General features: G+C 63.9%; 1 protein-coding gene across 1 annotated transcript in view; it reads left to right on the forward strand.

Annotated features, from left to right (window-relative positions):
- Window positions 1-269: 269 nt before the first annotated feature.
- LOC309604133 (chromodomain-helicase-DNA-binding protein 3-like) overlaps window positions 270-27,081 on the forward strand; it is a gene marked incomplete at its 3' end in the record, with an annotated part of 54,180 nt that continues 27,368 nt past the window's right edge. The window contains exons 1-13 of the mRNA XM_082339045.1: window positions 270-456; window positions 2,475-2,659; window positions 2,764-3,199; window positions 6,297-6,586; window positions 16,688-16,806; window positions 18,248-18,436; window positions 19,169-19,293; window positions 20,528-20,766; window positions 21,685-21,815; window positions 22,050-22,185; window positions 22,298-22,360; window positions 24,612-24,790; window positions 26,546-26,776. Coding sequence (XP_082195171.1) covers window positions 3,150-3,199; window positions 6,297-6,586; window positions 16,688-16,806; window positions 18,248-18,436; window positions 19,169-19,293; window positions 20,528-20,766; window positions 21,685-21,815; window positions 22,050-22,185; window positions 22,298-22,360; window positions 24,612-24,790; window positions 26,546-26,776 — 1,752 coding nt within the window. The remainder of the gene's footprint in view (window positions 457-2,474; window positions 2,660-2,763; window positions 3,200-6,296; window positions 6,587-16,687; window positions 16,807-18,247; window positions 18,437-19,168; window positions 19,294-20,527; window positions 20,767-21,684; window positions 21,816-22,049; window positions 22,186-22,297; window positions 22,361-24,611; window positions 24,791-26,545; window positions 26,777-27,081) is intronic.

Below are 27,081 nucleotides of genomic sequence, written 5' to 3' on the forward strand. Positions count from 1 at the left end.
GGACCCCCAGGGATGGGGGAGGGTCTTGGGGTGCCCTTGTTCCATTTGGGGGGGTCCCCTGTCCCCACGGGGGGGGTCCCTCGACCCCTTTAGAGGTCCCCTTGCACCCTTTTGGGGGTCCCCTCATCCCCTTTGGGGGTCCCTCATCCCTTTTGGGGGTCCCCTGCCCCCCCTGGGGGGTCCCTTGTCCCCTTTTGGGGTGCCCTGATCCCTTTCGGGGGTCCCCCTTCGGGCGCAGGCGGGGGGGGTGCCGGGGGGGGGGCCCTGGTGGCGCAGGCGCTGCCCTGGAACGCCCACGCGGGGGGCTACGCCTGGCGCTGCGGGGGGGCCCCCCTGCACCCCGAGGACCCCCCCCCCGCACCCCGACATCGGCGGCGGTGACGACAACGACGACGACGACTCCCCCCCCACCGTCCTGCTCTACTTCACCGACGACTTCGCCGAGAAATAGCCGCGGTAGGGACCCCCAAATCCCTGCACCCCCCCCCGACACCCCCACTGCACCCCCAAAACCCTGCACCCCTCCCCAACACCCCCACTGCACCCCTCCAACACCCCCACTGCACCCCCAAAACCCTGCACCCCCCCAACACCCCTAAAACCCTGCACTCCCACTGACACCCCCCTGGCACCCCCAAAACCCTGCACCTCTCCCAACACCCCCACTGCACCCCCAAAATCCTGCACCCCTCCCCAACACCCCCACTGCACCCCCCAACACCTCCACTGCACCCCCAAAACCCTGCACCCCTCCCCAAAACCCCCCAAACCCTGCTGCCCCCCCAAACCCCCCTGGTCACGCCCCCACTGCCCCCCAAAACCCCCCCAGCCCCCCCAAACCCCCCAGTAGGCACCCCAAAACCCCCCAGCACCCCCAAACCCTGCTGCTGCCCCCAACCTCCCCTAGTAGGGCCCTCACTGCCCCCCCAAACCCCCCAGCCCCCCCAAACCCCTGCTGCCCCCCCCCCAAAGCCCCCTGGTAGGGCCCCCCCCAAACCTCCACTGCCCCCCAAAACCCCCCAGCCCCCCCAAACCCTGCTGCGCCCCTCAAAGCCCCCTTGGTAGGGCCTCCACTGCCCCCCAAAACCCCCCAGCCCCCCCCAACCCCCCCGGTAGGGCCCCCTCAAACTCCCCAGCCCCCCCAAACCCCCCAGTAGGCACCCCAAAACCCCCCAGCACCCCCAAACCCTGCTGCCCCCCCAACCTCCCCTAGTAGGGCCCCCACTGCCCCCCCAAACCCCCCAGCCCCCCCCCCAAAGCCCCCTGGTAGGGCCCCCCCAAACCTCCACTGCCCCCCAAACCCCCCAGCCCCCCCAAACCCTGCTGCCCTCCCCAACCTCCCCTGGTAGGGCCCCCCCAAAACCCCCCAGCCCCCTCAAATCCTGCTGCCCCCCCCAACCCCCCCGGTAGTGCCCCCCCAGCCCCCCCAAACCCTGCTGCCCCCCCCAACCTCCCCTGGTAGGGCCCCCCCAAAACCTCCCAGCCCCCCCAAACCCTGCTGCCCCCCCCAACCTCCCCTGGTAGGGCCCCCCCAAAACCTCCCAGCCCCCCCAAACCCTGCTGCCCCCCCCCAACCCCCGTGGTAGGGCCCCCCAAACCCCCCAGCCCCCCCAAACCCACCACCCATCTCCTCCCTTTGCAGCCCTGGGATGAGGCTCCCCCCCCCCGCCCCCTGCAACAGGCGGCGGGTGACAGCGGGGGGTCCCCAGGAGGGTCCCCCCCAGTTTTGGGGGGCAAACTGTAACGTTTTGAGCAGAAATAAACCGGATTTTGGCAAAAACAGCCGCAGCGGAGCCTCGGGGCGGGGAGGGGGGACGCGGGGGACACTCGGGGACCCTCTTTGGGGACCCCCCCCCCCAGCTGGGGTGGTGGCGGGCGGCTGTTGGGGGTCCTCTGGGGGTGACGAGGGGGGGGTTGTCACCCTGTGTCGCCCCCCCCCCCCATGGGGTGTCTCGTCACCCCACCGTGGGGTGGCACAGCCTCGGCGTCCCCAAGCGTCACCCCAGGGGTACCACCGCGTGTCCCCCCTGCTCCCGGTGACGCTGTACCCCCCCCGTAGGGTGACACAGCCAGGCTCAGCCTCGGTGTCCCCAAGTGTCCCCCCCCGCCGGGTGACGGTGACACTGTACCCCTCTCGTCAGGTGACACAGCCTCCGTGTCCCCAAGCGTCACCCCAGGGGTACCACCACGTGCCCTCCCTGGGTGACGGTGACACTCTACCCCCCCCCCCATTGGGTGACACAACCAGGCTCAGCCTCGATGTCCCCAAGCGTGTGTCCCCCCCCCAGGTGACAGTGACACTGTACCCCCCACCGTGGGGGTGTTTTCCCACGGGACCGGCGCCGGGTGATGGCGGGTGACAACCGCCAGGCGTGTGGCGCCGGCTGTTTGTCCCCGTGGGTGGCTGCCAGCCCCTGGCACGGCCACGCGTCACGTGGGACGCGTCCCCGACGCTGACCTTACGCCCCCCCCAGAGGGCTCGCGGCGTTCCCGATGCCTGTCCGCCTGTCCCTGTCTGGCTGTCCCTGTCCGGTTGTCCCTGTCCAGCTGTCCGTAGCCGTGTCCGGCTGCTCCCCGCTCGGCGCACCGCAGTGGCTCCGGTGTCCCTGAAGAGGAGGGTCCGGCGGTTGTCACCGTCATCTTCAGGGCACGGACAGTGGTGGGTGTAAGTCAGCCGAGCTGGCGGGTGACTCGGGGTGCGGGTGGGTGACTCGGCGGGCGCGGGTGACCGAGGGTGCTGGCGGGTGACATCTGTCTCCACAGGCATCCCCTATCCAGCTCCGCCGGGACACACAGGCTCCGGCAACACCGATCCGCGCCCCGAAACAGCCGCCCAGCACCGGGGCGGATCACCCCAACCTGGCACGCACCGCCGAGTCCACCGGCTCACCGAACCACCGAGCGCTCGTGGGGGGACCAGCCTGGTGACACCCTGCGGGATGGCGTCACCCTCCTGGAGTCACCGCCGGACCCTCCGGGGGTTCCCTCACGGGGTCTCTGGAAACTGGGAGCGTGCCGGTGTCAGAGGGAGGGCGGAAAACACCCCCGGCTCTCCCAGCACCGGGTGACACCGCGACCACCGGCAGCGGCACGGTGTTGCCCTCGCGCCCGCCGGGTGTGAGGAGCATCGGAGCCGAGCGGCGGCGGGGATGGAGACGCCGGAGATGCTCACCAACCCGCGCCGAACGGAGGGGAAACGGTGAAAAAGGAGGAAAACACCCCAAAATGAAAGCGAGGGGGGGGGTGTTTGGTCCCGCAAAGAGGGAGCGAGGGTTGGGGGGTGTCGGGGTTGGCGGTTTGGGGGTGAAAAAAACCAACAAACTGCCCCAAAAAGACAAGCGGAACGGGTCTACCTGGCGCTTGCTGCAGCACGGGGTCGCCCCGGGGGTTTGGGGGGGATTTGGGGTGTCACCGGGGGTTTTTTTGACACCGGTGTTGCGGTGCGAGGGTCTTCCCTGCCCAAAATCGCCCGGTTTTCTCTCTTTTTTTGTAGGGTTTGCGGAAAAGAGGAGGGTGGGGGGGGTTGAGGGCGAGAGGGTGCTGCCCTCGCCGGCTGAGAACGGCCGCACCGTTGCGGAGACAACAGCCGGTAGCGGTGTTTGGGGTAAAAAAACCCCAAACGGGGTAAAAATAACGCCAAACCCTGGGTGTTTTCTGTTTTTTTCCCCGTTTTACCCCCGTTTTCGGGGGTGTTGCAGGCCTGGCGGTGCAGGAGGAGGTCCCGAAGGCCGGCGGTGCGGATTCCCGCCGCGGCGGTTCGGGGCTCAACCTGTTGCCGCCGCCGGTTCATCCCCTGGCGTTTTGGGGCAAAAAAGCCCCAAAAAAGGAGGCGGGAGGTTAAAAAGGCGGCAAAAAACCACGTGCGGGGGGTTGGGGCGAGCGCCGGGGCCCAGCCCCGGGGGTTTGGGAGGTTTTGCTGGTTTTTAGGGTGGCTTTGGAGGATTTGGGGCAAGCAAACCCCCAAAAATTCAGCCCCCGCCATAAATCTTGCCCGTTTCTCCCCGTTTTTTTTGGGGGGCGATCGGTAAAACGGGGTGCTGCCCGCCGGCGAAATGAGGGGGTTGCGAGGGGTGGGCGGCCGCTTGAACCCCCCGGCCCCGCAGGGACTTTCAAATCCATTTGTTTCTTTTTCTTTTTCAATATTTTTTCTTTTTTTTTTAAATATTTTTCCTTTTTTTTATATTTTTCCTTTCTAAAATATTTTTTCCTTTCTAAAATATTTTTTCCTTTTTAAAATATTTTTTCCTTTTTTAAAACATTTTTCCTTTTTTAAAACATTTTTCCTTTTTTAAAACATTTTTCCTTTTTTAAAACATTTTTCCTTTTTTAAAACATTTTTCCTTTTTTAATACTCTTATCTTTAATACTCTTACCTTTTTTAATACTCTTACCTTTTTAAATACTTTAACCTTTTTAAATACTTTTACCTTTTTTAATACTTTTTCCTTTTTAAAAATATTTTTCCTTTTTAAAAATATTTTTCCTTTTTAAAATATTGTTTCCTTTTTAAAATATTGTTTCCTTTTTAAAATATTTTTTCCTTTTTAAAATATTTTTCCCTCTTAAAAATATTTTTCCCTCTTTTAAATATTTATCCCTTTTTAAAATATTTTTTCCTTTTTTCCTATTTTTCCTTTTTAAAATATTTTTTCTCTCTTAAAAATATTTTTTTCTTTTTTTTTTTTTGTTCTTCCTCCCCTGCAGCTTAAAGAAAGTCCCCAAAAAAAAAAAAACCACCACCACCACCCAACCAACCCATAAAACCACTCCCTTCTGAAGTATTTAAAAGTAGGGAAGGGAGGGATAAAGCAAAAAAAAAAAAAAAAGCAAAAATAAGAAGAAAAAACCCCAAACCCAACCCCTTTTTTTTTTGTCTGTGCGTTAAAATCTTCCCCCCCCCTCGTCGGTTTTGGCGTGGACTAGCGAAACGGGGGGAAAAAGGGTGAAAAAAATGAAAAATAAAGCGGCGGGACTAGTATGGAACTAGTTAACCTTTAACAATTTATGCTGATGTCACACTGAGCATGAGTACTGATTAATCCGGCCCCCCCCGCCAGAAATATTTTTATTGAAGGGGGGGGGAAGTATAAGGAGAAAGAGAGCCAAAAAAAAAAAAAAAAAAGAAGAAATAATTTACCGCAGCCATCTTTGTTTTATGCAGAAATCTTCCTCTTTCGGGTCCCCCCCCCGCGCCGGGAATACACAAATATCGGTCATCTCACGCGCCGGGATCTGCAGAGATTATAGCGATATAAAAATTAAGCAAACAAGGCCCCAACCCCCCCCCAACCCCCCCCCCAAAAAAAAACCCTAAACCAACCCAAAAAGCAACCCAAAAAAAGCAAAAAAAAAAACCCAAAAAAACCACCCCCAAAAAAAGCAGAATTATGATTCTTCGCCCGCTCGGGCTGTAGCGGCAACGAGGGGGGGGGAAGCTTTTTTTTTTTTTTTTAAACCCCCCCCCCCCGCTTTTTCTTGAGGCATTTTTGTGGTGTTTTTTTCCTTTTTCTTGGGTTTTTTTGGGTTTTGTTTTTTTTTTTTTTTCTTTTTTCCCCCAAATCTTTTCTACCCTCCAGGAAGGTGTGTGTGGGAGTGGGGCGACTTCAAAAAAAACCCAACCCCCCCCCTTAAAAATAAAATACCCCCCCCCCCGCCGGCCATTTTGGGCTTTTTTTCCCCCCTTTCTTAAAGGGGGGGGGCTTTTTTTTCCGCTTTTTTTCCCCTTTTCACCCTTTTTTTTTTTTTTTTTTCTCCTCCCGGCTTTTTTTTTTCCCCCGTTTTTTTTTTTCTGTTTTTTTATTTTTTTTCTTTTTATTGTTTTTTTAATTCTTTTTTTTTTCCTTCCGAGGTGGGGGGGGGGGTCGGATTTAAAAATAAATTTCGGGGCGGCCATTTTCCGCGCTCTCGCGGGGAACTCTGTCCCGACCCGTGGTTTTTTTTTTTTTTTTCCTTTTTTTTAAGGGAATTTAAAGCTTTTTTGTTAATTTTTCGGTCATTTTCATTTCTTTTTTTCCCTCCCCCCCCCCCCTCACTTTTAGCATCGCACAACCTCGCCCCCCCCCCCTTCACCGGAGGGGGGGGGGGGGTGTTGTCACCGGGCCCGGCCCGGGGGGGGGTCTCCCCGTTGTTGTCCCCCCCCCCTCCCCGGTGGGTGGGGGGCGGTGGGTGCGCTCCGAGGGGTGTCCCCCCCCCCATCGGTCCCCCCCCCCCCCATCCCCGGTCCCCCCCCCCCCCCCCCCGCCGCCTCCCTCCGCCTCCCGCCCTCCTCACTCCCGTCTCCCTCCTGCCCCCCTCAGCCCCGCCATGGCTTCCCCTCTGAGGGAGGACGAGGAAGAGGAGGAGGAGATGGTGGTGTCTGAGGCGGAGGGGGACGAAGACGACGAGGAGGAAGAAGAAGAAGACGAGGAAGAGGAGGAGGAGGAAGACGCCGCCGCCGCCGCCGCTCTCCTCGCCGTTACCGGAGGACACCGAGGACCCGCCGACATCTTCCCCCCGCCGCCTCCCGCCCCGCCGCCGCCGCCGCCGCCGCCGCCGCCCCCCCCCGCTCCCCTTCCCGCCGCCGCGGGGCCGCCGGAGGCGCCCACAGGTAAAAAGCCCCCCCCCCCCCCAACCGCCCCCCCCCCCTTTTTTTCCTCGGACCCCCCCCCCCCCCCCCCCCCGTGCTTTTCCCGCCACACGGCTTCCCGCCACACGGCTTCCCGCCACACGCTTTCCCGCCACACGGCGCCTCGGGGGGGGGGGGGTGTGTGTTGTGAATGGGGGGGGGGGCACGCGTTGTTTGTAAACAACGGCGGGGGGGGGGCGGTTTCAGGGACCCCCCCTAAACCCTGTGTTATAAAAGGGGGGGGGGGCATGGCTGTGGGCTCCCCCCCCCCCCCCACGCGTGTCACCCCTCCACGGGTGTCACCCCCACACGTGTCACCCCCCCAACACCCCCACGGGGAGGGGCAGGGCCTGAGGGGGTGAAGACCCTGGGGGGGGGGTGTTGGGGGGGGGTAGGAAGCAGGGTGGGTGTTGCACCCCACAGTTTGGGGGGACGGGGGCTGTTGGGCGACTGACAGGACCCAGGGTGGGCGCTTGCACCCCGTGGTGTGGGGTGACGGGGGCTGTGGGGGCACCTCACGGGATGGTTGTTGCACCCTGTGGTGTGGGGTGACGGGGGCTGTAGTGCGCCTGACGGGATCCAGGATGGCTGTTGCACCCCGTGGTGTGGGGTGATGGGTGCTCTTGGGTGCCTGACAGGACCCAGGGCGGTTGTTGTACGCTGTGGTGTGGGGTGATGGGTGCTGTTGTGCGCCTGACAGGATCCCAGGCGGTTGTGGGCCAAGGGGGGCTGTTGGGCGCCTCACAGGGTCCAGGATGGTTGTTGTACGTTGTGGTGTGGGGTGATGGGTGCTGTAGTGTGCCTGACAGGACCCAGTGCAGCTGTTGCACCCTGTGGTGTGGGGTGATGGGTGCTGTTGTGCGCCTGACAGGATCCCAGGCGGTTGTGGGCCAAGGGGGGCCGTTGGGCACCTCACAGAGTCCAGGATGGTTGTTGCACCTCGTGGTGTGGGGTGATGGGTGCTGTTGGGCGCCTGACAGGACCCAGGGCAGCTGTTGCACCCCGTGGTGTGGGGTGATGGGTGCTGTTGGGTGCCTGACAGGATCCCAGGTGGTTGTGGGCCAAGGGGGGTTGTTGGGCGCCTCACAGGGTCCAGGATGGTTGTTGTACGCTGTGGTGTGGGGTGATGGGTGCTGTTGTGTGACTGAGAGGACCCAGGGTGGCTGTTGCACCCCGTGGTGTGGGGTGACGGGTGCTGTTGGGTGCCTGGCAGGATCCCAGGTGGTTGTGAGGTGACGGGTCCTGTTGTGCACCTGACAGGACCCAGGGTGGTTGTTGCACTCTGTGGTGTGGGGTGATGGGTGCTGTTGGGTGCCTGACAAGACCCAGGGCGGTTGTGGGGCAAGGGGGGCTGTTGGGCACCTCACAGGGTCCAGGATGGTTGTTGCACCCCGTGGTGTGGGGTGACGGGTCCTGTTGTGTGCCTGACAGGAACCCAGGCAGTTGCAGGGTGGTGTGTGTTCTTGGGTGCCTGGAAGGACCCAGGGTGGCTGTTGCACCCTGTGATGTGGGATGCTGGGTGCTGTTGTGCACCTGACAGCAACCAGGGTGGCTGTAGCACTATGTGATGTGGGGTGATGGGGGCTGTTGGACACTTCACAGGGCCCAGGATGGTTGTTGCACTCTGTGGTGTGGGGTGATGGGTGCTGTTGTGCGCCTGACAGGACCCAGCGCAGCTGTTGCACCCCGTAGTGTGGGGTGACGGGTGCTGTTGGGTGCCTGACAGGATCCCAGGTGGTTGTGGGGCAAGGGGGGCTGTTGGACACTTCACAGGGCCCAGGATGGTTGTTGCACGCTGTGGTGTGGGGTGATGGGTGCTGTTACGCGCCTGACAAGATCCATGATGGTTGTTGCACCCCATCGTGTAGGGTGATGGGTGCTCTTGGGTGCCTGGCAGGAACTCAGGCATTTGTGGGGCAGCGGGGGCTGTTGTGCGCCTGACAAGATCCAGGATGGCTGTTGCACCCTGTGGTGTGGGGTGGTGGGTGCTGTTGGGTGCCTGGCAGGGTCCAGGGCGGTTGTTGCACCCCATGGTGTGGGCCGATGGGTGCTGTTGTGCTCCTGATGGGATCCAGGACTGTTGTTGTACCCCGTGCTGTGGGGTGATGGGTGCTGTTGGGTGCCTGGCTTGACCCAGAGCAGTTGTTGCACCCCATGGCGGGTGGGTTTGGGTGCCGATGGTCTCGGGGCTGACGGATGTCACCGTGCAGAACCCCCTCCGGGAAGGACCCAGAGTCCCCAGGAACCGTCGACATCCCAGCGCTGACTTATCCCAGGCCCGAAGGGACGCTTCCATTGTATTTGATTGTGTTTTATTGTATTTTATCGTGGTTTATTGTGTTTTATTGTAGTTTCTTGCACGTCTCAAACACCACTTCTCGGTGTCGGCGGCTCGGCTGCGCCTTCACCCAAAATTCTGGCGCCGCTGGTGGTTTTGGGGCAGGTTTGCACCCTCCAAACTCGCCCCGTTCGGGTGTGCGCCGCCGCTTCGGTTGAAATTTCCTCCTCCAAGGGTGTGCGCGGGCATTAAAAAATGTGAGAAACGGGGAAAAAAAAGAGGATTTAGCAGAAAAAAATGTCCGTTTTCCTCAGCGGGGAACCCCGGCAGGTCCCCAACACCCGCCTCCGCCGGTGCGGGGATGGTTTGGGGTTTCGGACACCGTTTCTGGTGGTTTTTCCTGAGGTGAGGACCTAAAATTGTCCATTTTTGTGCCAAATGATAGGGTTTTTTGCCTTCTGAATGAGATTTTTTTTGCTTTTTGGCCTCAGAGTGGGGGGAAAAGGCATCTGGTAGCCCAAAGTGGCCAGTTCGATTGAAACAACAGCTTTGATTTTAAAGTGAATCCGCTCACTTTGAAAATGCTCAGGAATGGGTAAATTGGGATTTTAGAACCCTCTGTTTTCTGGAAAAGCTTAGAAATGAGTAAATTTGGATTTTAGACTCCTCCTTTTCCCCCAAAAAGCTCAGAAATGGGTAAATTGGGATTTTAGACCCCTCTTTTTCCCCCAAAATGCTCAGAAATGGGTAAATTGGGATTGTAGACCCCTCCTTTTCCCCCAAAAAGCTCAGAAATGGGTAAATTGGGATTTTAGACCCCTCTTTTTCCCCGAAAATGCTCAGAAATGGGTAAATTGGGATTTTAGACCCCTCTTTTCCCCCAAAAATGCTCAGAAATGGTAAATTAGGATTTTAGACCCCCCTCTTTTCCCTCCAAAATGCTCAGAAATGGGTAAATTTTGATTTTAGACCCTCCCTTTTCCCCCCAAAACGCCTAGAAACGGGCAAAACCGCCTTTCCAGCACGGCCTCCCCAAGCCAGCACCGTTTCCTTTGCCTTTTTCTTGGCTTTTTGGGCGATTTTTAAATTATTTTTTCTCTCCGCAGCCCCGATCCCGCAAACGCTCCACGTGGGGCCGCCCGGCCGCCCCCGAAGCAGCCCTAAAGTCACTTTTTTAAACTTTTTTTCTCCCTGGAACAGCACTAATACCTGTTCTTTTCAACTTTTCTCTCCCAAAACAGCCCTAAACCCCATTTTTTCAACTTTTCTCTCCCAGAACAGCCCTAAACCCCATTTTTTTCAACTTTTCTCTCCCAGAACAGCCCTAAACCCCATTTTTTCAACTTTTCTCTGCCAGAACAGCCCTAAACCCCATTTTTTCAACTTTTCTCTCCCAGAACAACCCTAAACCCCATTTTTTCAACTTTTCTCTCCCAGAACAGCCCTAACCCCCTTTTTATTTAAACTTTTCCTACCCCTAGCACCAATAATAGCTATTTTTGTTAACCTTTCTCTCCCCAGAGCAGCAGTATTGCACGTTTTTAACCTTTCCCCCCGGCGCAGGAGCAGCGGGAGGCCAGCCTCTGTCTGTCCGTCCGTCCGTCCCTCTCCCGACAGCCAGCCGGGCGCTCGGGGCTCCCCGGATTTGAGGTGAAATAACACTTTTTTCCCCACTTCTCCGGCGAGAGGCCGACCCCCTCCCCCTCCTCCTCCACAGCTGAAACTTGTTGGGATTTGGGGTTTTTTTGTGTGTGGTTTTTTTTTTTTTTTTCCTTTTTTTTCCCTATTTTTGCCGTTTCCAGCCCGTCCCGGCCGAGAACAATGGCGTCAGCCGGGAACGCGGCGGCTCCGTTCAAGTGCCGGAAGGGGGTGAACCCACACCAACCAATTTTTATTAAAAAAAAAGAAAAAAAGCCAAAATCAGGCAAAAAGTTGAGGTTTTTTCCACACTCTCACCAAGTTGCCGGCCAAAGGCCCGGCTGGCTGCCCCACCACCGGGGCCCAGCCAGAAAACGGGGTAAAACACCCCAAAAAGAGCCAAACCGGTGATTTTTTTATTTTTCCGCCGGGGGGAAAACTACGCCTCGCTCCGCTTCGCTGCACCGCGCACCCCATTTTCCTGCCTTTTCCCCCCATTTTTGAGCACGCCTCGCCTCTTCCTTTGTTCAAACTCTTTCCTCCCCTTTCGCAGAATCGCTCCCTCTTCCTCCCCCCCCCATTTTTTCCCCTTCCCCCCCCCCCCCCCACGCGTTCGCCGCGTATTCGAAATTTTCGTTCATTTTGCCCTTTTTTTTCCTGCTTCGCGCACGTTCGCCGCCGTGGCTGCCTGGGGGGGGGGGGGGCTTTGTGTCTGGCAGCTGCCTGCCGGCACAGGCAGCGGGCGGGTGTACGCCTTTCTCCCCCCCCACCCCCCCCCCCTTCCCCGTCCGGGTGTCTACGTTTTTTCTCGAGGTGCGGGGAGTGGGAAGCGTCACGTGTGTGGAAAATTCTCGTTGATGGTTTGCCAACGCGCCCCGGCTCCCCGCGCATGTCTGATGGTGCTGGGGGGGGGGGGGGGAGAATGGGGTGGTAGTGAGGGGGGGGAAACACCCCTAAAATGGCAGGATCAGGCCCGGTGGGGCTGAGCCCCGTCCCGGCGAGCGGCTGTACCCTGCGGGGAACACCCGAAGGTGACGGCGGGCGGTGGGGGGGAACAACCAGGGTGGGGGGGAAAATTGGGGGGCGGGGGGGGGGAAGTGGGAGGGCAGGATCCGGCCCGGCCGGTTGGGACGGGGGCATCCACGCCGCCATGGAAAAAAGCAGGATTTTAAAAAAAAAAAAAAAAAAAGGGGGTTTGGGTTTTTTTTTTTTTAACCCGTTACCATTTTCCGGCATCGTCCCCCCCGCCATAAACACAACCGGAGGTGGGGTTTGGTGTTATCCGGGTGGTCCTGGCAGCGCTGCCTGTCCCCGGACCCTGCCGGCAGCGGTCTGGCAGCAGGCTGGCCGGCGGTGCCAAGGGATTAGGCAGGAATGTGACCCCGGCGGCGCCGGGTGTTGCTTCCTCTCCCCACGCCAAACTTGGCACCCGCCGTCACCCGCCCGGACCCCCGCCCTCCCTCCCTCCGCGGCTCGGGGACACCGGGGGTTCCCTCTCCGGCGGCAGTGGTGGCGGTGAGCTTCATCCCTGACCGCCGGCGGTCGGCTGGGACCTGTCAGCGAGCGCCGGTTGTGATTTATGGGGGCGGACGGGTGACGTCGGCAGGGGGGGGACACACACACGCTGGGCTGAGGACGTGCCAGCTCGTTGCAAGAGCCGCCGGGCAGATGTGACACCTCTCCCGGGCTTCACCCCGACCGGCTGCCAAAAACACCGGGGACAACCGAGGCCGTGACACGGATGTAGGTGTCACCGCCCCGGGAATGGTCCTCGGGAATTCTCGGTGGCCCCTGTCACGGGGACGCCGGTGGCCCTCGGCCAAGAGGTTGGGAAATCCTCTGCTGGCGGTTGGTCACCGTCACGGGGTCACCGGCATCCCCCGGGCTGAGCGGTTGGGGAATCCTCTACCAGCCGTCGGTCACCGGCACGGTGACACCGGTGTCCCCCCAGGTGAGCGGTTGGGAAATCCTTTACCGGTGGTTGGTCACTGTCACGGTGACAATGGTGTCCCTTGGGGTGAGCAGTTGGGAAATCCTCTGCCAGCGGTTCGGGACCGTCAGCCGGAGCGGTTGATTGCTTTTAGGGTGAAAGAAGAGGGAATCTGCCACCACTGGCGGCGGTTGGTCACCGTCACCATGACGCCAGCGTCCCACGGGCCAAGGGGCTGGGGAATCCTCTCCCGGTGGTTGGTCACCGTCACGGTGACACCCGTGTCCTCCGGGCCGAGTGGTTGGGAAATCCTCTGCTGGCAGTTAGGGACCGGCAGCCGGAGAGGAGCGACTGTGCCAAGCAGTTGATCGCTTTTACGGTGAAAGAATGGGGAATCCACCACTGCCGGTGGTTGGTCACCATCACGGGGACACCGGTGTCCCCGGGGCCAGGCGATTGAGGAATCGTCCACCGGCGGTTGGTCACCGTCACGGTGACGCCGGTGTCCCCGGGGCCGAGCGGTTGGGGAATCGTCCACCGGCGGTTGGTCGCCGTCACGGTGACGCCGGTGTCCCCGGGGCCGAGCGGTTGGGGAATCGTCCACCGGCGGTTGGTCGCCGTCACGGTGACGCCGGTGTCCCCGGGGCCGAGCGGTTGGGGAATCGTCCACCGGCGGTTGGTCGCCGTCACGGTGACGCCGGTGTCCCCGGGGCCGAGCGGTTGGGGAATCGTCCACCGGCGGTTGGTCTCCGTCACGGTGACGCCGGTGTCCCCGGGGCCGAGCGGTTGGGGAATCGTCCACCGGCGGTTGGTCGCCGTCACGGTGACGCCGGTGTCCCCGGGGCCGAGCGGTTGGGGAATCGTCCACCGGCGGTTGGTCGCCGTCACGGTGACGCCGGTGTCCCCGGGGCCGAGCGGTTGGGGAATCGTCCACCGGCGGTTGGTCGCCGTCACGGTGACGCCGGTGTCCCCGGGGCCGGGCGGTTGGGGAATCGTCCACCGGCGGTTGGTCGCCGTCACGGTGACGCCGGTGTCCCCGGGGCCGAGCGGTTGGGGAATCGTCCACCGGCGGTTGGTCGCCGTCACGGTGACGCCGGTGTCCCCGGGGCCGGGCGGTTGGGGAATCGTCCACCGGCGGTTGGTCGCCGTCACGGTGACGCCGGTGTCCCCGGGGCCGAGCGGTTGGGGAATCGTCCACCGGCGGTTGGTCGCCGTCACGGTGACGCCGGTGTCCCCGGGGCCGAGCGGTTGGGGAATCGTCCACCGGCGGTTGGTCGCCGTCACGGTGACGCCGGTGTCCCCGGGGCCGAGCGGTTGGGGAATCGTCCACCGGCGGTTGGTCGCCGTCACGGTGACGCCGGTGTCCCCGGGGCCGAGCGGTTGGGGAATCGTCCACCGGCGGTTGGTCGCCGTCACGGTGACGCCGGTGTCCCCGGGGCCGGGCGGTTGGGGAATCGTCCACCGGCGGTTGGTCGCCGTCACGGTGACGCCGGTGTCCCCGGGGCCGAGCGGTTGGGGAATAGTCCACCGGCGGTTGGTCGCCGTCATGGTGACGCCGGTGTCCCTCCACCGGTGGTTGGGAGCCTCATTTTTGGGGTAACCCCCCAAACCCCCCCCATATGGGGCATTTCCAGGAGGGTTTTGGGGTGAAACCCCAGGGTTTTGGCCATTTTTGGCAGCACGAAAGCCAAAATGCTCCTTCCAGGCCTCCTGCGATCGGGGGAAAATGCCCCAAAATCTCATTTCTGGTGGTTTTTTTTACCCTTTTTTCGTGGTGTGAGTGGATGTTGCCGGTACCGTCGGTAGAGGAGCCTCGGGCTGTGGCTACTGGTGTTATTATCCTTGAGTTTTGCCCAAAAAGTTGTTTTTTTCCCCGAAACGTTTCTGCTCCAAAGGCCCAACCAAAGGTCAGTTGGTTTTGGGGCAAAAAACGGGGTAAAAAGGTAATTGGGGTACTGAGAGGTGTCGGGAGTCCCGGCCCCTTTTTCTGCCCCGATTTTGGGCTCATTTCTGCCTGGGGGGGAGGGTGCTGGCGTGTCCCCGTCACCCGCTGGCCACAGAGGGGACCTCGGCGTGGCCGCCTGTCCCTGTCACCTGCTGGCCACAGAGGGGACCTCGGCCTGGCCGCCTGTCCCCGTCACCCTCCTCCATGTGTGTCAGTGGTCTGGTGGCCATGGAGGGGACCTCGGCGTGGCCGCCTGTCCCTGTCACCTGCTGGCCACAGAGGGGACCTCGGCCTGGCTGCCTGTCCCCGTCACCCGCCTCCATGTGTGTCAGTGGTCTGGTGGCCATGGAGGGGACCTTGGCGTGGCTGCCTGTCCCCATCACCCGCTGGCCACAGAGGGGATCTTGACCTGGCCGCCTGTCCCCGTCACCCTCCTCCGTGTGTGTCAGTGGTCTGGTGGCCATGGAGGGGACCTCGGCGTGGCCGCCTGTCCCCATCACCCGCTGGCCATAGAGGGGATCTTGACCTGGCCGCCTGTCCCCGTCACCCTCCTCCATGTGTGTCAGTGGTCTGGTGGCCATGGAGGGGACCTCGGCGTGGCTGCCTGTCCCTATCACCTGCTGGCCACAGAGGGGACCTCGGCCTGGCTGCCTGTCCCCGTCACCCGCCTCCATGTGTGTCAGTGGTCTGGTGGCCACAGAGGGGACCTCGGCGTGGCCGCCTGTCTCCATCACCCGCCTCCATGTGTGTCAGTGGTCTGGTGGCCATGGAGGGGACCTTGGCGTGGCTGCCTGTCCCCATCACCCGCTGGCCACAGAGGGGATCTTGACCTGGCCGCCTGTCCCCGTCACCCGCCTCCGTGTGTGTCAGTGGTCTGGTGGCCATAGAGGGGACCTCGGCGTGGCCGCCTGTCCCCATCACCCGCCTCCGTGTGTGTCAGTGGTCTGGTGGCCATGGAGGGGACCTCGGCGTGGCCGCCTGTCCCCATCACCCGCTGGCCATAGAGGGGACCTCGGTGTGGCCGCCTGTCCCCGTCACCCGCTGGCCATGGAGGGGACCTTGGTGTGGCCGCCTGTCCCCGTCACCCTCCTCCGTGTGTGTCAGTGGTCTGGTGGCCATGGAGGGGACCTCGGTGTGGCCGCCTGTCCCCATCACCCGCCTCTGTGTGTGTCAATGGTCTGGTGGCCACGGAGGGGACCTCAGCGTGGCCACCTGCGGCCATCAGCCGCCTCTGTGTTTGTCACCAGGCTGGTTGTTGTGGAGGGGACCTCAGTGTAGTCACCTGTCCCTGTCACCCGTCTTGCTGCGTGTCACCGTGCCGGTGGCTGCAGAGGGGACCTCAGCGGGGCCACTTGTCCCTGTCACCTACTTCACCACATGTCAGTGAGCCGGTGGCTGTGGAAGGGACCTCAGTGCAGTCGCCTGTCCCCGTCACCCGCCTCCCCATGTGTCACTGTCCCGGCGACCTCAGTGTGGCCACCTGTAGCTGTCACCCACCTCTGTGTGTGTCAGTGGGTTGGTGGCCATGGAAGGGACCTCAGTGTGACCGCCTGTGGCTGTCACCCGTCTTCATGTGTGTGTCAGCACACCGGTGGTTGTGGAGGGGACCTCAGCGTGGCTGCCTGTCCCTGTCACCTCTCTCTGCATGTGCCAGTAGGTTGGTGGCCATGGAAGGGACCTCAGTGTGGCCACTTCTGGTTGTCACCCACCTCTGTGTGTGTCACCATCTCAGTGGCCACAGAGGGGACCTTAGTGTGGCCGCCTGTCCAAGTCACCCGCTGGCCACACAGGGGACCTCGGCGTGGCCGCCTGTCCCTGTCACCCGCCTCCATGTGTGTCAGCGGCCTGGTGGCCACAGAGGGGACCTCAGTGTGGCCGCCTGTCCCCGTCACCCGCCTCTGTGTGTGTCAGCAGTCTGGTGGCCACAGAGGGGACCTCAGTGTGGCCGCCTGTCCCCGTCACCCGCCTCTGTGTGTGTCAGCAGTCTGGTGGCCACAGAGGGTACCTCAGTGCGGCCGCCTGTCCCTGTCACCCATCTTGCTGCGTGTCATCATCCTGGTGGCCACGTAGGGGACCTCAGCGTGGTCCCCTGTCCCTGTCACCTGCTTCTGCGTGTGTCAGTGGGTTGGTGGCCACGGAGGGGACCTCAGTGTGCCCATGTGTCCCTGTCACCCGTCTTCCTGCGTGTCACCGTCCCAGTGGCCGTGGAGGGGACCTCGCACAGCCACCCGTCCCTGTCAACCGCCAGCGCGTGTCCCCGTCCCCGCGGCTCAGGCTACTGTGTCCCCGCAGACGGTGACGACGAGCTGCTGCGGGGCCTCGAGGGGGCCCTGGGAGTGAAGAAGAAGAAACGGGGCCCCCGGAAGCAGAAGGAAAATAAACCCGGAAAACCACGGAAACGGAAAAAACTGGTGAGTTCCACTGGGACGCCCTGCCCGAACACCTGGGTCCTCCCGGCCGGGGTGGGGGCTGCGCCAAGCAGGGTCCTCCTGGTGCGGCTGACGGGGTCTGGGGACGGGTGACGGGGTCTGGGGACGGGTGACGGGAGTCTTAGGTTGGCTGATGGGGTCTGGGAACGGGTGACGGGGTCTGGGGACGGGTGACAGGAGTCTTAGGTTGGCTGATGGGGTCTGGGAACGGGTGATGGGGTCTGGGAACGGGTGACGGGGTCTGGGGACGGGTGACAGGAGTCTTAGGTTGGCTGATGGGGTCTGGGAACGGGTGATGGGGTCTGGGAACGGGTGACGGGGTCTGGGGACGGGTGACAGGAGTCTTAGGTTGGCTGATGGGGTCTGGGAACAGGTGACAGGGTCAGGCAATGGGTGACAGACTCTCAGGGGGGCTGACGGGGCCTGGGAATGGCGGACAGGGTCTGGGGACGGGTGACAGACTCTCAGGGTGGCTGACGGGGTCTGGGGACGATGGATGGGGGTCTGGGGATGGGTGACAGACTCTCAGGGTGGCTGACGGGGTCTGGGGACGATGGATGGGGTCTGGGACGGGTGACAGATTCTCAGAGTGGCTGATGGGGTCTGGGGACGGGTGACAGGGTCAGGCAATGGGTGACAGACTCTCAGGGGGGCTGACGGGGCCTGGGAATGGCGGACAGGGTCTGGGGACGGGTGACAGACTCTCAGGGTGGCTGACGGGGTCTGGGGACAATGGATGGGGTGTGGGGACGGGTGACAGACTCTCAGGGTGACTGACGGGGTCTGGGGACGATGGATGGGGTGTGGGGACGGGTGACAGACTCTCAGGGTGGCTGATGGGGTCTGGGGACGGGTGACAGGGTCAGGCAATGGGTGACAGACTCTCAGGGGGGCTGACGGGGTCTGGGGACGATGGATGGGGTGTGGGGACGGGTGACAGACTCTTGGGGGTGGCTGACGGGGTCTTGCAGCAGCTGATGGAGGTCTCGAGGCGACTGACGGGGTTGGAGACAACTGATGGGGTCATGAGACAGCTGATGGGGGTCTTGGGGCAGCTGAGGGGGTTGGGGGCAACTGACGGGGTCTCGGGGCGGCTGACGGGGGGTCTCAGGGCGGCTGACAGGGTTGGGGGTGACTGATGGGGGTCTCGGGGCAACTGACGGGGGTTCTGGGGCAGCTGATGGGGGTCCTTGGGTGACTGACGGGGCCCTGGGACGGCTGATGGGGGTCTCAGGGCGGCTGACAGGGTTGGGGGTGACTGATGGGGGTCTCGGGGCGGCTGATGGGGGTCCTTGGGTGACTGATGGGGTCCTGGGGTGGCTGATGGGGGTCTCAGGGTGGCTGACGGGGGCCTTGGGGTGACTGATGGGGGTCTGAGGGCGGCTGATGGGCCCCGAGGACAAGCAGTGGGCGGTGGTCTCAGGTGAGCGAGGATGAGCTGGAGTCGGAGCGGGAGGAATACCAGCGGGAAGAGTACCGGGAGAAGTCGGAGAGCGGCGGCAGCGACTCCGGGGGGGCGGCCAGGAAGCGGCGGCGGAAGCACCGCGAAAAGAAGGAGAAGAAGACGAAGAGACGGAAAAAGGCCGATGAGGAGGGGGGGCAGAAGGTGAAGGTACGGCCGGGGGGCACCCATGGGTGGGGGGCACCCGTGGGGGTCCTTGTGGAGGTCCTGTCACCCGTGTGGGTCCTTGTGAGGGTCTTGTCACCCATGTGGGTGCCTGTGGGGGTCCCATCCCCGTGTCTGGGCCCGTGGGGGGCTCCTGTCATCTGTGTGGGTGCCCTGTCACTGTGTGGGGACCCGTGGGGGTCCCAACACCCATGGGGGTCCTTGTGGGGGTCCTGACACCCGTGTGGGTCCTTGTGAGGGTCTTGTCACCCATGTGGGTGCCTGTGGGGGTCCCATCCCCGTGTCTGGGCCCGTGGGGGGCTCCTGTCATCCGTGTGGGTGCCCTGTCACTGTGTGGGGACCCGTGGGGGTCCCAACACCCATGTGGGTCCTTGTGGGGGTCCTGTCACCCATATGGGTGCCTGTGGGGGTCCTGTCACCCGTGTGGGTGCCTGTGGGGGGGTTCCATCCCCCACGTGGATCATTGTGGGGGTCCTATTGCTCATGTGGGTGCCCATGGGGGTCCTGTCACCCATGGGGGTCCTCGTGGGTGTCCCGTCACCCGTGTTGGGGTCTGTAGGGGTCCCGTCAGGTGACATGTCTCCTTGTCCTCCATGTCCCTATTCCCGTGTGTTTCTTGTCCCTCTGTCCCGGTGCCGGTCTCTGTCATGTCCTCCCCCCCCGGTGTCCCCCCGTGTCCCCCCCCGGTGTCCCCCCGTGTCCCCTTCCCCGGCGCAGGCGGTGGAGCAGAAGTCCTCGGCGCAGCTGCTGGGGGCCTGGGGGCTGGAGGACGTGGACCACGTCTTCACCGAGGAGGACTATCACACCCTCACCAACTACAAGGCCTTCAGCCAGTTCATGAGGTGGGGTCCTGGGGGGCACCTTGGGGTGCTGGGGGGCACCTCGGGGTGCTGCAGGGTCCTTCTGGGTGCTGGGGGACACTTCAGGGTGCTGGGGGGGGACTTTTAGGGCATCTCAGGGTGCTGAGGGGCACCTCAGGGTGCTGGAGGGTCCCTCTGGGTGCTGGGGGACACCTCAGGGTCCTTAGGGGTCTCTCTGGGTGCTGGGGGCTGCTTCAGGGTGCTGGTGGGGATGATTTTAGGGCACCTCAGGGTGCTGGAGGGTCCTTCTGGATGCTGGGGGACACTTCAGGGTGCTGGGGGGGGTCCTTTTAGGGCATCTCAGGGTGCTGAGGGGCACCTCAGGGTGCTGGAGGGTCCCTCTGGGTGCTGGGGGACACCTCAGGGTCCTTAGGGGTCTCTCTGGGTGCTGGGGGCTGCTTCAGGGTGCTGGGGGGGGACGATTTTAGGGCAGCTCGGGGTGCTGGAGGGTCCCTTTGGGTGCTGGGGGACACTTCAGGATGCTGGGGGGGGACTTTTAGGGTGTCTCAGGGTGCTGGGGGGCACCTCAGGGGGATGGGGGGGCACCTTGGGGTGCTGGGGGTCACCTCGGGGTGCTGCAGGGTCCTTCTGGGTGCTGGGGGACACTTCAGGGTGCTGGGGGGGGACTTTTAGGGCATCTTAGGGTGCTGGGGGGCACCCTGGGGGCATGGGGGGGCACCTTGGGGTCCTGGGGGTCACCTCAGGGTGCTGCAGGGTCTCTCTGGGGGCTGGGGGCTGCTTCAGGGTGCTGGTGGGGATGATTTTAGGGCAGCTCGGGGTGCTGGAGGGTCCCTTTGGGTGCTGGGGGACACTTCAGGATGCTGGGGGGGGACTTTTAGGGTGTCTCAGGGTGCTGGGGGGCACCTCAGGGTCCTTAGGGGTCTCTCTGGGTGCTGGGGGCTGCTTCAGGGTGCTGGTGGGGGTCTTTTTAGGGCACCTCATGGTGCTGGGGGGTGCCCTCAGGATGTTGGGGGGACACCTCAGGGTGCTGGGTGGACACAGGGGGCACCTTGGGGTCCTGGGGGACCACGGGGGCACCTCAGGGTGCTGAGAAGCCATGGGGGTACCCTGGGGTGAAAAGGGGTCTGTGGGGAGCATCAGTGGAGCCTGGGTGCCCCCCCGGGTGCCCCTATTCCCCCTGGGTGCCCCCCCCGGACCCGTGGGTGCCCCGGACGCCCGGTTTCCCAGCCCACCTCTCTCCGTCTCTCCCCGTCAGGCCCCTGATCGCCAAGAAGAACCCCAAAATCCCCATGTCGAAGATGATGACCATCCTGGGGGCCAAGTGGCGGGAGTTCAGCGCCAACAACCCCTTCAAGGGCTCCGCCGCCGCCGTGGCCGCCGCCGCCGCCGCTGCCGCCGCCGCCGTGGCCGAGCAAGTGTCGGCCGCCGTGGCCGCCGTGGCCCCCGAGGCGCCCCCCCCGCCCCTGCGTAAGGCCAAGACCAAGGAGGGAAAAGGTGGGTGCTGCCCGGACGCCTGGGTCCTCGCCGGGTTTGGGGAGGGGGTGCCCGGATGCCTGTGTCCCCCCCCGGTTGCCTGGGTGCCCCCCCCGACACCTGGGTGCTCTCCAGGTTTGGGGAGCGGGTGTCTGGGTGCCCCCTGGACACCTGGGTGTCCTGTCCCCCCCCCCCCGCCCCGAATGCCTGGGTCCTCATGGGTTGGGGGGGTCCCTGGGGCAATTTGGGGGGTCCCTAGGGGGATCCTGGGGGGCTTTGGGGCTCCGTGGGGCAATTTGGGGGGGCCTTGGTGGGGTTGGGGGATCCTTTAGGAATCCTTTGGGCTTTAGGGATCCTTGGGTGGGTTGGGGGTCCCTTGGGGGATCCTGGGGGGCTTTGGGGATCCCCTGGGGGGACTTTAGTGGTCCCTGGGGCAATTTGGGGGGTCCCTAGGGGGATCCTGGGGGGCTTTGGGGATCCCTGGGGGGACTTTAGTGGTCCCTGGGGCAATTTGGGGGGTCCCTAGGGGGATCCTGGGGGGCTTTGGGGGTCCCTGGGGCAATTTGGGGGGTCCCTAGGGCGATCCTGGGGGGAGTTGGGGGTTCCTGGGGAGGCTTTAGGGATCCTTGGGAAGGGTTGGGGGTCCCTAGAGGGATCCTGGGGGACTTTGGGGGTCCCTGGGGGGATCCTGGGAGCAGTTTGGGGGTGCCTGGGGTGGGTTGGGGCATTCCCTAGGGGATTTGGGGGTCCCTAGAAGGATCTTGGGGGGAGTTGGGGATCCTGGGAGGGTTTGGGGGTCCCTAGAGGATCCTGAGGGCAGCTGGGGATCCCTAAGGGGATCCTGGGGGGGGTTGGGGGGCCCTTAGGGTCCTCAAGGGGCCGGGGGAGGGGGTGCCTGGGTGCCCCCACCCCGAACGCCTGGGTCCCCCCCCCCCTCAGGTCCCGGCCACAAGAAGCGCAGCAAGAGCCCGCGGGTGCCGGAGCTGAAGAGGAAGATGAAGGGGAGGAAGATGGCGCCGCTGAAGATCAAACTGGGCGTCCTGGGCGGCAAGAGGAAGAAGAGCAGCTCGGTAGGGCCCGGACACCTGGGTCCCCTCCTGTCCCCAAGTGTCCCCAAGCGGTGGCACCCCGTCCCGCGGCCCCATCCCGCCACTGCCCCTGCCCCGCATCTCCCTGTCCCCTCCACCTTCTGCTCTCCCGGTCCCCTTGTCCCCCCCCCCAATGCCACCCGCTGTCCCCCCCGCCCCCCCGATGCCACCCGGTGTCACCCGCTGTCCCCGATGTCACCCGCTGTCCCCGGGCAGAGCGAGGACGCGGGGGAGGCAGAGGAGGAGTCGGACGCCGAGAGCCCCGGGGTGCTGGGTGCCACCGCCCGCCCCGACCCCACCACCCGCCTCAAGAAACTCAAACGGGGACGTCCCGGTCGCAAGAAGAAGAAGGGTGAGTGTCCCCAAGTGTCACCGACCCCCCGGGTGCCACCACCGCCCACCCCAGACCCCGCGGCGGGGACGCCGGGTGACGCCCCTGTCCCCCCCGCCCTCTCTCCTTGCAGCCCCCTGCGCCGGCCTCAGCCGGGAGCGCGGCCCCGTGGGGACGGGCACGGCGCCCGCGCACGGTGAGACACCCCCACACCCCCCCCCCGCTGTCCCCAAATTGTCACCCGGGGTCCCCTGAGCCCGTGGTGTCCCCCCCGAGCGGGGTCCTCGGTCCCTTCCCCGTGTCGGTGGTGGCGTCTGGGGGAGTCCCCAGCCCCTGGCTTCTTCCAAGGGGTGTAGCGGTGTCCCCGTGTCCCCGTCACCCTGTCCCCACCATCTGTCCTGGGCATTTGGTGTCCCCAGGTATCCCAGTGTCCCCGTGTCCCTGTCCCCTGGTGTCCCCATCTCCTGGTGTCCCCAGTGCCCATGTCCCTGGAGCCACCCCATCCCAGTGCTCCCATCCACCCAGTGCCCCCGCTGTCCCCATCCCTGGTGTCCCTGTCCCCTGCTGCCCCCATCCCCAGTGTCCCCAGTGCCACCATGCCCCTATCCCTGGGTGTCTCCATCCCCAGTGCCCCTGTCCTCCAATGTCCCCATCCCCAGTGTCCCCAGTACCCATGTCCCCATCCCTGATCGCCCCCATCCCTGGGTGTCCCCAACCCCAGTGCCCTCACCCCCCAGTGCCCCCAGTGCCCCTGTTCCCACTGCCCCTATGCCCCCATGTCCCCATCCCCAGTGCCCCCAGCACCCCTGTCCCCCACTGTCCCCATCCCCAGTGCCTCTGTCCCCCGCTGTCCCCATCCCCCTGTCCACTGGTGCCTCCCCGTCTCCAGTGCCCCCATGTCCCCATCCCCAGTGCCTCCATCCCCCTGTCCCCCAGTGTCCCCATCCCCAGTGCCCCCAGCACCCCTGTCCCCTGCTGTCCCCATCCCCAGTGCCTCTGTCCCTCTCTGTCCCCATCCCCAGTGCCCCCAGTGCCCCTATCCCCCAGTATCCCCCTCCCCAGTGCCCCCATCCCCAGTGCCTCCAGTGCCTCCGTCCCCCTCCCCAGTGCTCCCAGCGCCCCTGTCCCCCAGTGTCCCCCTCCCCCGTGCCCCCAGCACCTCTGTCCCTCTCTGTCCCCATCCCCAGTGCCCCCAGCACCCCTGTCCCCCAGTGTCCCCCATCCCCAGTGCCCCCATCCCCCGCTGTCCCCCTCCCCAGTGCCCCCCTCCACAGTGCCCCCATCCCCAGTATCCCCCTCCCCAGTGCCCCCATCCCCAGTGCCTCCAGTGCCTCTGTCCCCCTCCCCAGTGCTCCCAGCGCCCCTGTCCCCCAGTGTCCCCCATCCCCAGTGCCCCCAGCGCCCCTGTCCCTCTCTGTCCCCCTCCCCAGTGCTCCCAGCGCCCCTGTCCCCCAGTGTCCCCCATCCCCAGTGCCCCCAGCGCCCCTGTCCCTCTCTGTCCCCCTCCCCAGTGCCCCCAGCACCCCTGTCCCCCAGTGTCCCCCTCCCCGTGCCCCCAGCGCCCCTATCCCCCAGTATTCCCTTCCCCAGTGCCCCCAGTGCCCCCAGTGCCTCTGTCCCCCTCCCCAGTGCCCCCAGCACCTCTATCCCCCAGTGTCCCTATCCCCAGTACCCCCAGCGCCCCTATCCCCCAGTATCCCCATCCCCAGTGCCCACAGTGCCCCCATCCCCTGCTGTCCCCCTCCCCAGTGTCCCCCTCCCCAGTGCCCCCAGCACCCTGTCCCCCAGTGTCCCCATCCCCAGTGCCCCCAGCACCTCTGTCCCTCTCTGTCCCCCTCCCCAGTGCCCCCAGTGCCCCTATCCCCCAGTATCCCCCTCCCCAGTGCCCCCAGTGCCCCCATCCCCTGCTGTCCCCCATCCCCAGTGCCCCCAGCGCCCCTATCCCCCAGTATCCCCCTCCCCAGTGCCCCCAGTGTCCCCGTCCCTCAGTGTCCCCCTCCCCAGTGCCCCCAGCACCCTGTCCCCCAGTGTCCCCATCCCCAGTGCCCCCAGCACCTCTGTCCCTCTCTGTCCCCCTCCCCAGTGCCCCCAGTGCCCCTATCCCCCAGTATCCCCCTCCCCAGTGCCCCCAGTGCCCCCATCCCCTGCTGTCCCCCATCCCCAGTGCCCCCATCCCCAGTGCCCCCAGCGCCCCTATCCCCCAGTATCCCCCTCCCCAGTGCCCCCAGTGCCCCCGTCCCCCAGTATCCCCCTCCCCAGTGCCCCCATCCCCAGTGCCCCCAGCGCCCCTATCCTCCAGTATCCCCCTCCCCAGTGCCCCCAGTGCCCCTATCCTCCAGTATCCCCCTCCCCAGTGCCCCCAGTGCCCCCGTCCCCCAGTATCCCCCTCCCCAGTGCCCCCCCCCATCAATCCGGGTGGCAGCGGGCGGTGCGTGGCGTCCCCGCAGGGCCGGGGCCGGAGGAGGAGGGGGACGGCTACGAGACGGACCACCAGGACTACTGCGAGGTGTGCCAGCAGGGCGGGGAGATCATCCTCTGCGACACTTGTCCCCGCGCCTACCACCTCGTCTGCCTCGACCCCGAGCTCGACCGCGCGCCCGAGGGACGCTGGAGCTGCCCCCACTGCGTGAGCTGCGGGGCTTTGGGGGGCGGGGGGGTCCCTGGGGGGGTTTGGGGGTTCCTAGAGGGTTCCCTGGGGGGCGTTGGGGGTCCTAGAGGGGTCCCTGGAGGGGTTTGGGGGTCTCGGGGAGCTTTAGGGGTTCCTAGAGGGGTCCCTAAGGGGGTTTGGGGGTTCCCAGAGGGGTCCCTGAGGGGGTTTGGGGGTCCTAGAGGGGTCCCTGGAGGGGTTTGGGGGTCTCGGGGAGCTTTGGGGGTTCCTAGAGGGGTCCCTAAGGGGGTTTGGGGCTTCCTAGAGGGGATCCTGGAGGGGTTTGGGGGTCTCTGGGGGCTTTGGGGGTTCCTAGAGGGGTCCCTGAGGGGGTTTGGGGGTTCCTAGAGGGGTTCCTGGAGGGGTTTGGGGGTCTCTGGGGGCTTTGGGGGTTCCTAGAGGGGTCCCTGGAGGGGGTGGGGGTCGCTAGGGGATCCCTGGGGAGGTTTGGGGGGTCCTTGGGGGCTTTGGGGGTTCCTAGAGGGGTCCCTGAGGGCATTTGGGGGTCCCTAGGGGGTCCCTGGGAGGCGTTGGGAGTTCCTAGAGGGGTTCCTGGAGGGGTTTGGGGGTCTCTGGGGGCTTTGGGGGTTCCTAGAGGGGTCCTTGGGGAGGTTTGGGGGGTCCCTGGAGGGGTTTGGGGGTCTTTGGGGGCTTTGGGGGTTCCTAGAGGGGTCCTTGGGGAGGTTTGGGGGGTCCCTGGAGGGGTTTGGGGGTCCCTTGGGGAATCCTGGGTGCTTTGGTGGTCCCTGAGGGGGGTTGCGGGTTCCTAGAGGGGTCCCTGGGAGGGAATGGGGGGTCCCTGGGGGGAGTTTAGGGGTCCCTAGGGGTTCCCTGGGGGGGTTGGGGGTTCCTAGAAGGGTCCCCAGGAGGTTTGGGTGTCCCTGGAGGACGTCCCCAGGAGGCTGGGTGTCGCTCAGGGTGTCCCCAGGAGGTCTGGGTGTCCCTCAGGGTGTCCCCGGGAGGTTTGGGGTCCCTGGGTGCTGTTTTGGGGGTGTCCCCAGGAGGTCTGGGTGTCCCTCAGGCCATCCCCAGGAGTTTGGGTGTCCCTCAGGGTGTCCCCAGGAGGTCTGGGTGTCCCTCAAGGTGTCCCCAGGAGGCTGGGTGTCCCTCAGGTCATCCCCAGGAGTTTGGGTGTCCCTCAAGGTGTCCCCAGATGGTCTGGGTGATGCTCAAGGTGTCCCCAGGAGGTTTGGGTGTCCCTAGGGGTTCCCTGGGGGGGTTGGGGGTTCCTAGAAGGGTCCCCAGGAGGTTTGGGTGTCCCTGGAGGACGTCCCCAGGAGGCTGGGTATCGCTCAGGGTGTCCCCAGGAGGTCTGGGTGTCCCTCAGGTCATCCCCAGGAGTTTGGGTGTCCCTCAAGGTGTCCCCAGGAGGTCTGGGTGTCCCTCAAGGTGTCCCCAGGAGGCTGGGTGTCCCTCAGGTCATCCCCAGGAGGTCTGGGTGTCCCTCAAGGTGTCCCCAGATGGTCTGGGTGATGCTCAAGGTGTCCCCAGGAAGTTTGGGTGTCCCTCAAGGTGTCCCCAGATGGTCTGGGTGTCCCTCAGGGTGTCCCCGGGAGGTTTGGGGTCCCTGGGTGCTGTTTTGGGGGTGTCCCCAGGAGGTTTGGGTGTCCCTCAGGCCATCCCCAGGGGGTTTGGGTGTCCCTCAGTGTGTCCCCAGGAGGCGTGGGGTCCCTGGGTGCTGTTTTGGGGGCCTCCCCAGGAGGTTTGGGGTGCCTGACGCTGGGTGTCGCTCAGGAGAAGGAGGGGGTGCAGTGGGAAGCGAAGGAGGAAGAGGAGGAGGAGGAGGAGGAGGAGGAGGAAGGGGAGAAGGAGGAGGAGGACGACCACATGGAGTACTGCCGGGTGTGCAAGGACGGCGGGGAGCTGCTCTGCTGCGACGCCTGCGTCTCCTCCTACCACATCCACTGCCTCAACCCCCCCCTGCCCGAGGTCCCCAACGGCGAGTGGCTCTGTCCCCGCTGCACGGTACGGGGCCGCGGGGGCCAGCGGGGACGGGGACGGGGACAGGGATGGGGACAGGGATGGGGATGGGGATGGGACAGGGATGGGGACAGGGATGGGGACAGGGACCTGGTGGGGACGGGAGAGGGATGGGGACAGGGACGGGGATGGGGACAGGGACCTGGTGGGGATGGGAGAGGGATGGGGACAGGAGAGGGATGGGGACAGGGACGGGGATGGGACAGGGACCTGGTGGGGATGGGAGAGGGACGGGGACGGGGACAGGGATGGGGATGGGACAGGGATGGGGACAGGGACCTGGTGGGGAC

This window comes from Platalea leucorodia (genome assembly GCF_965183815.1).
Source record: "Platalea leucorodia genome assembly, contig: HAP1_HAP1_SCAFFOLD_377, whole genome shotgun sequence".
Classification (NCBI taxonomy): Eukaryota; Metazoa; Chordata; class Aves; order Pelecaniformes; family Threskiornithidae; genus Platalea; species Platalea leucorodia.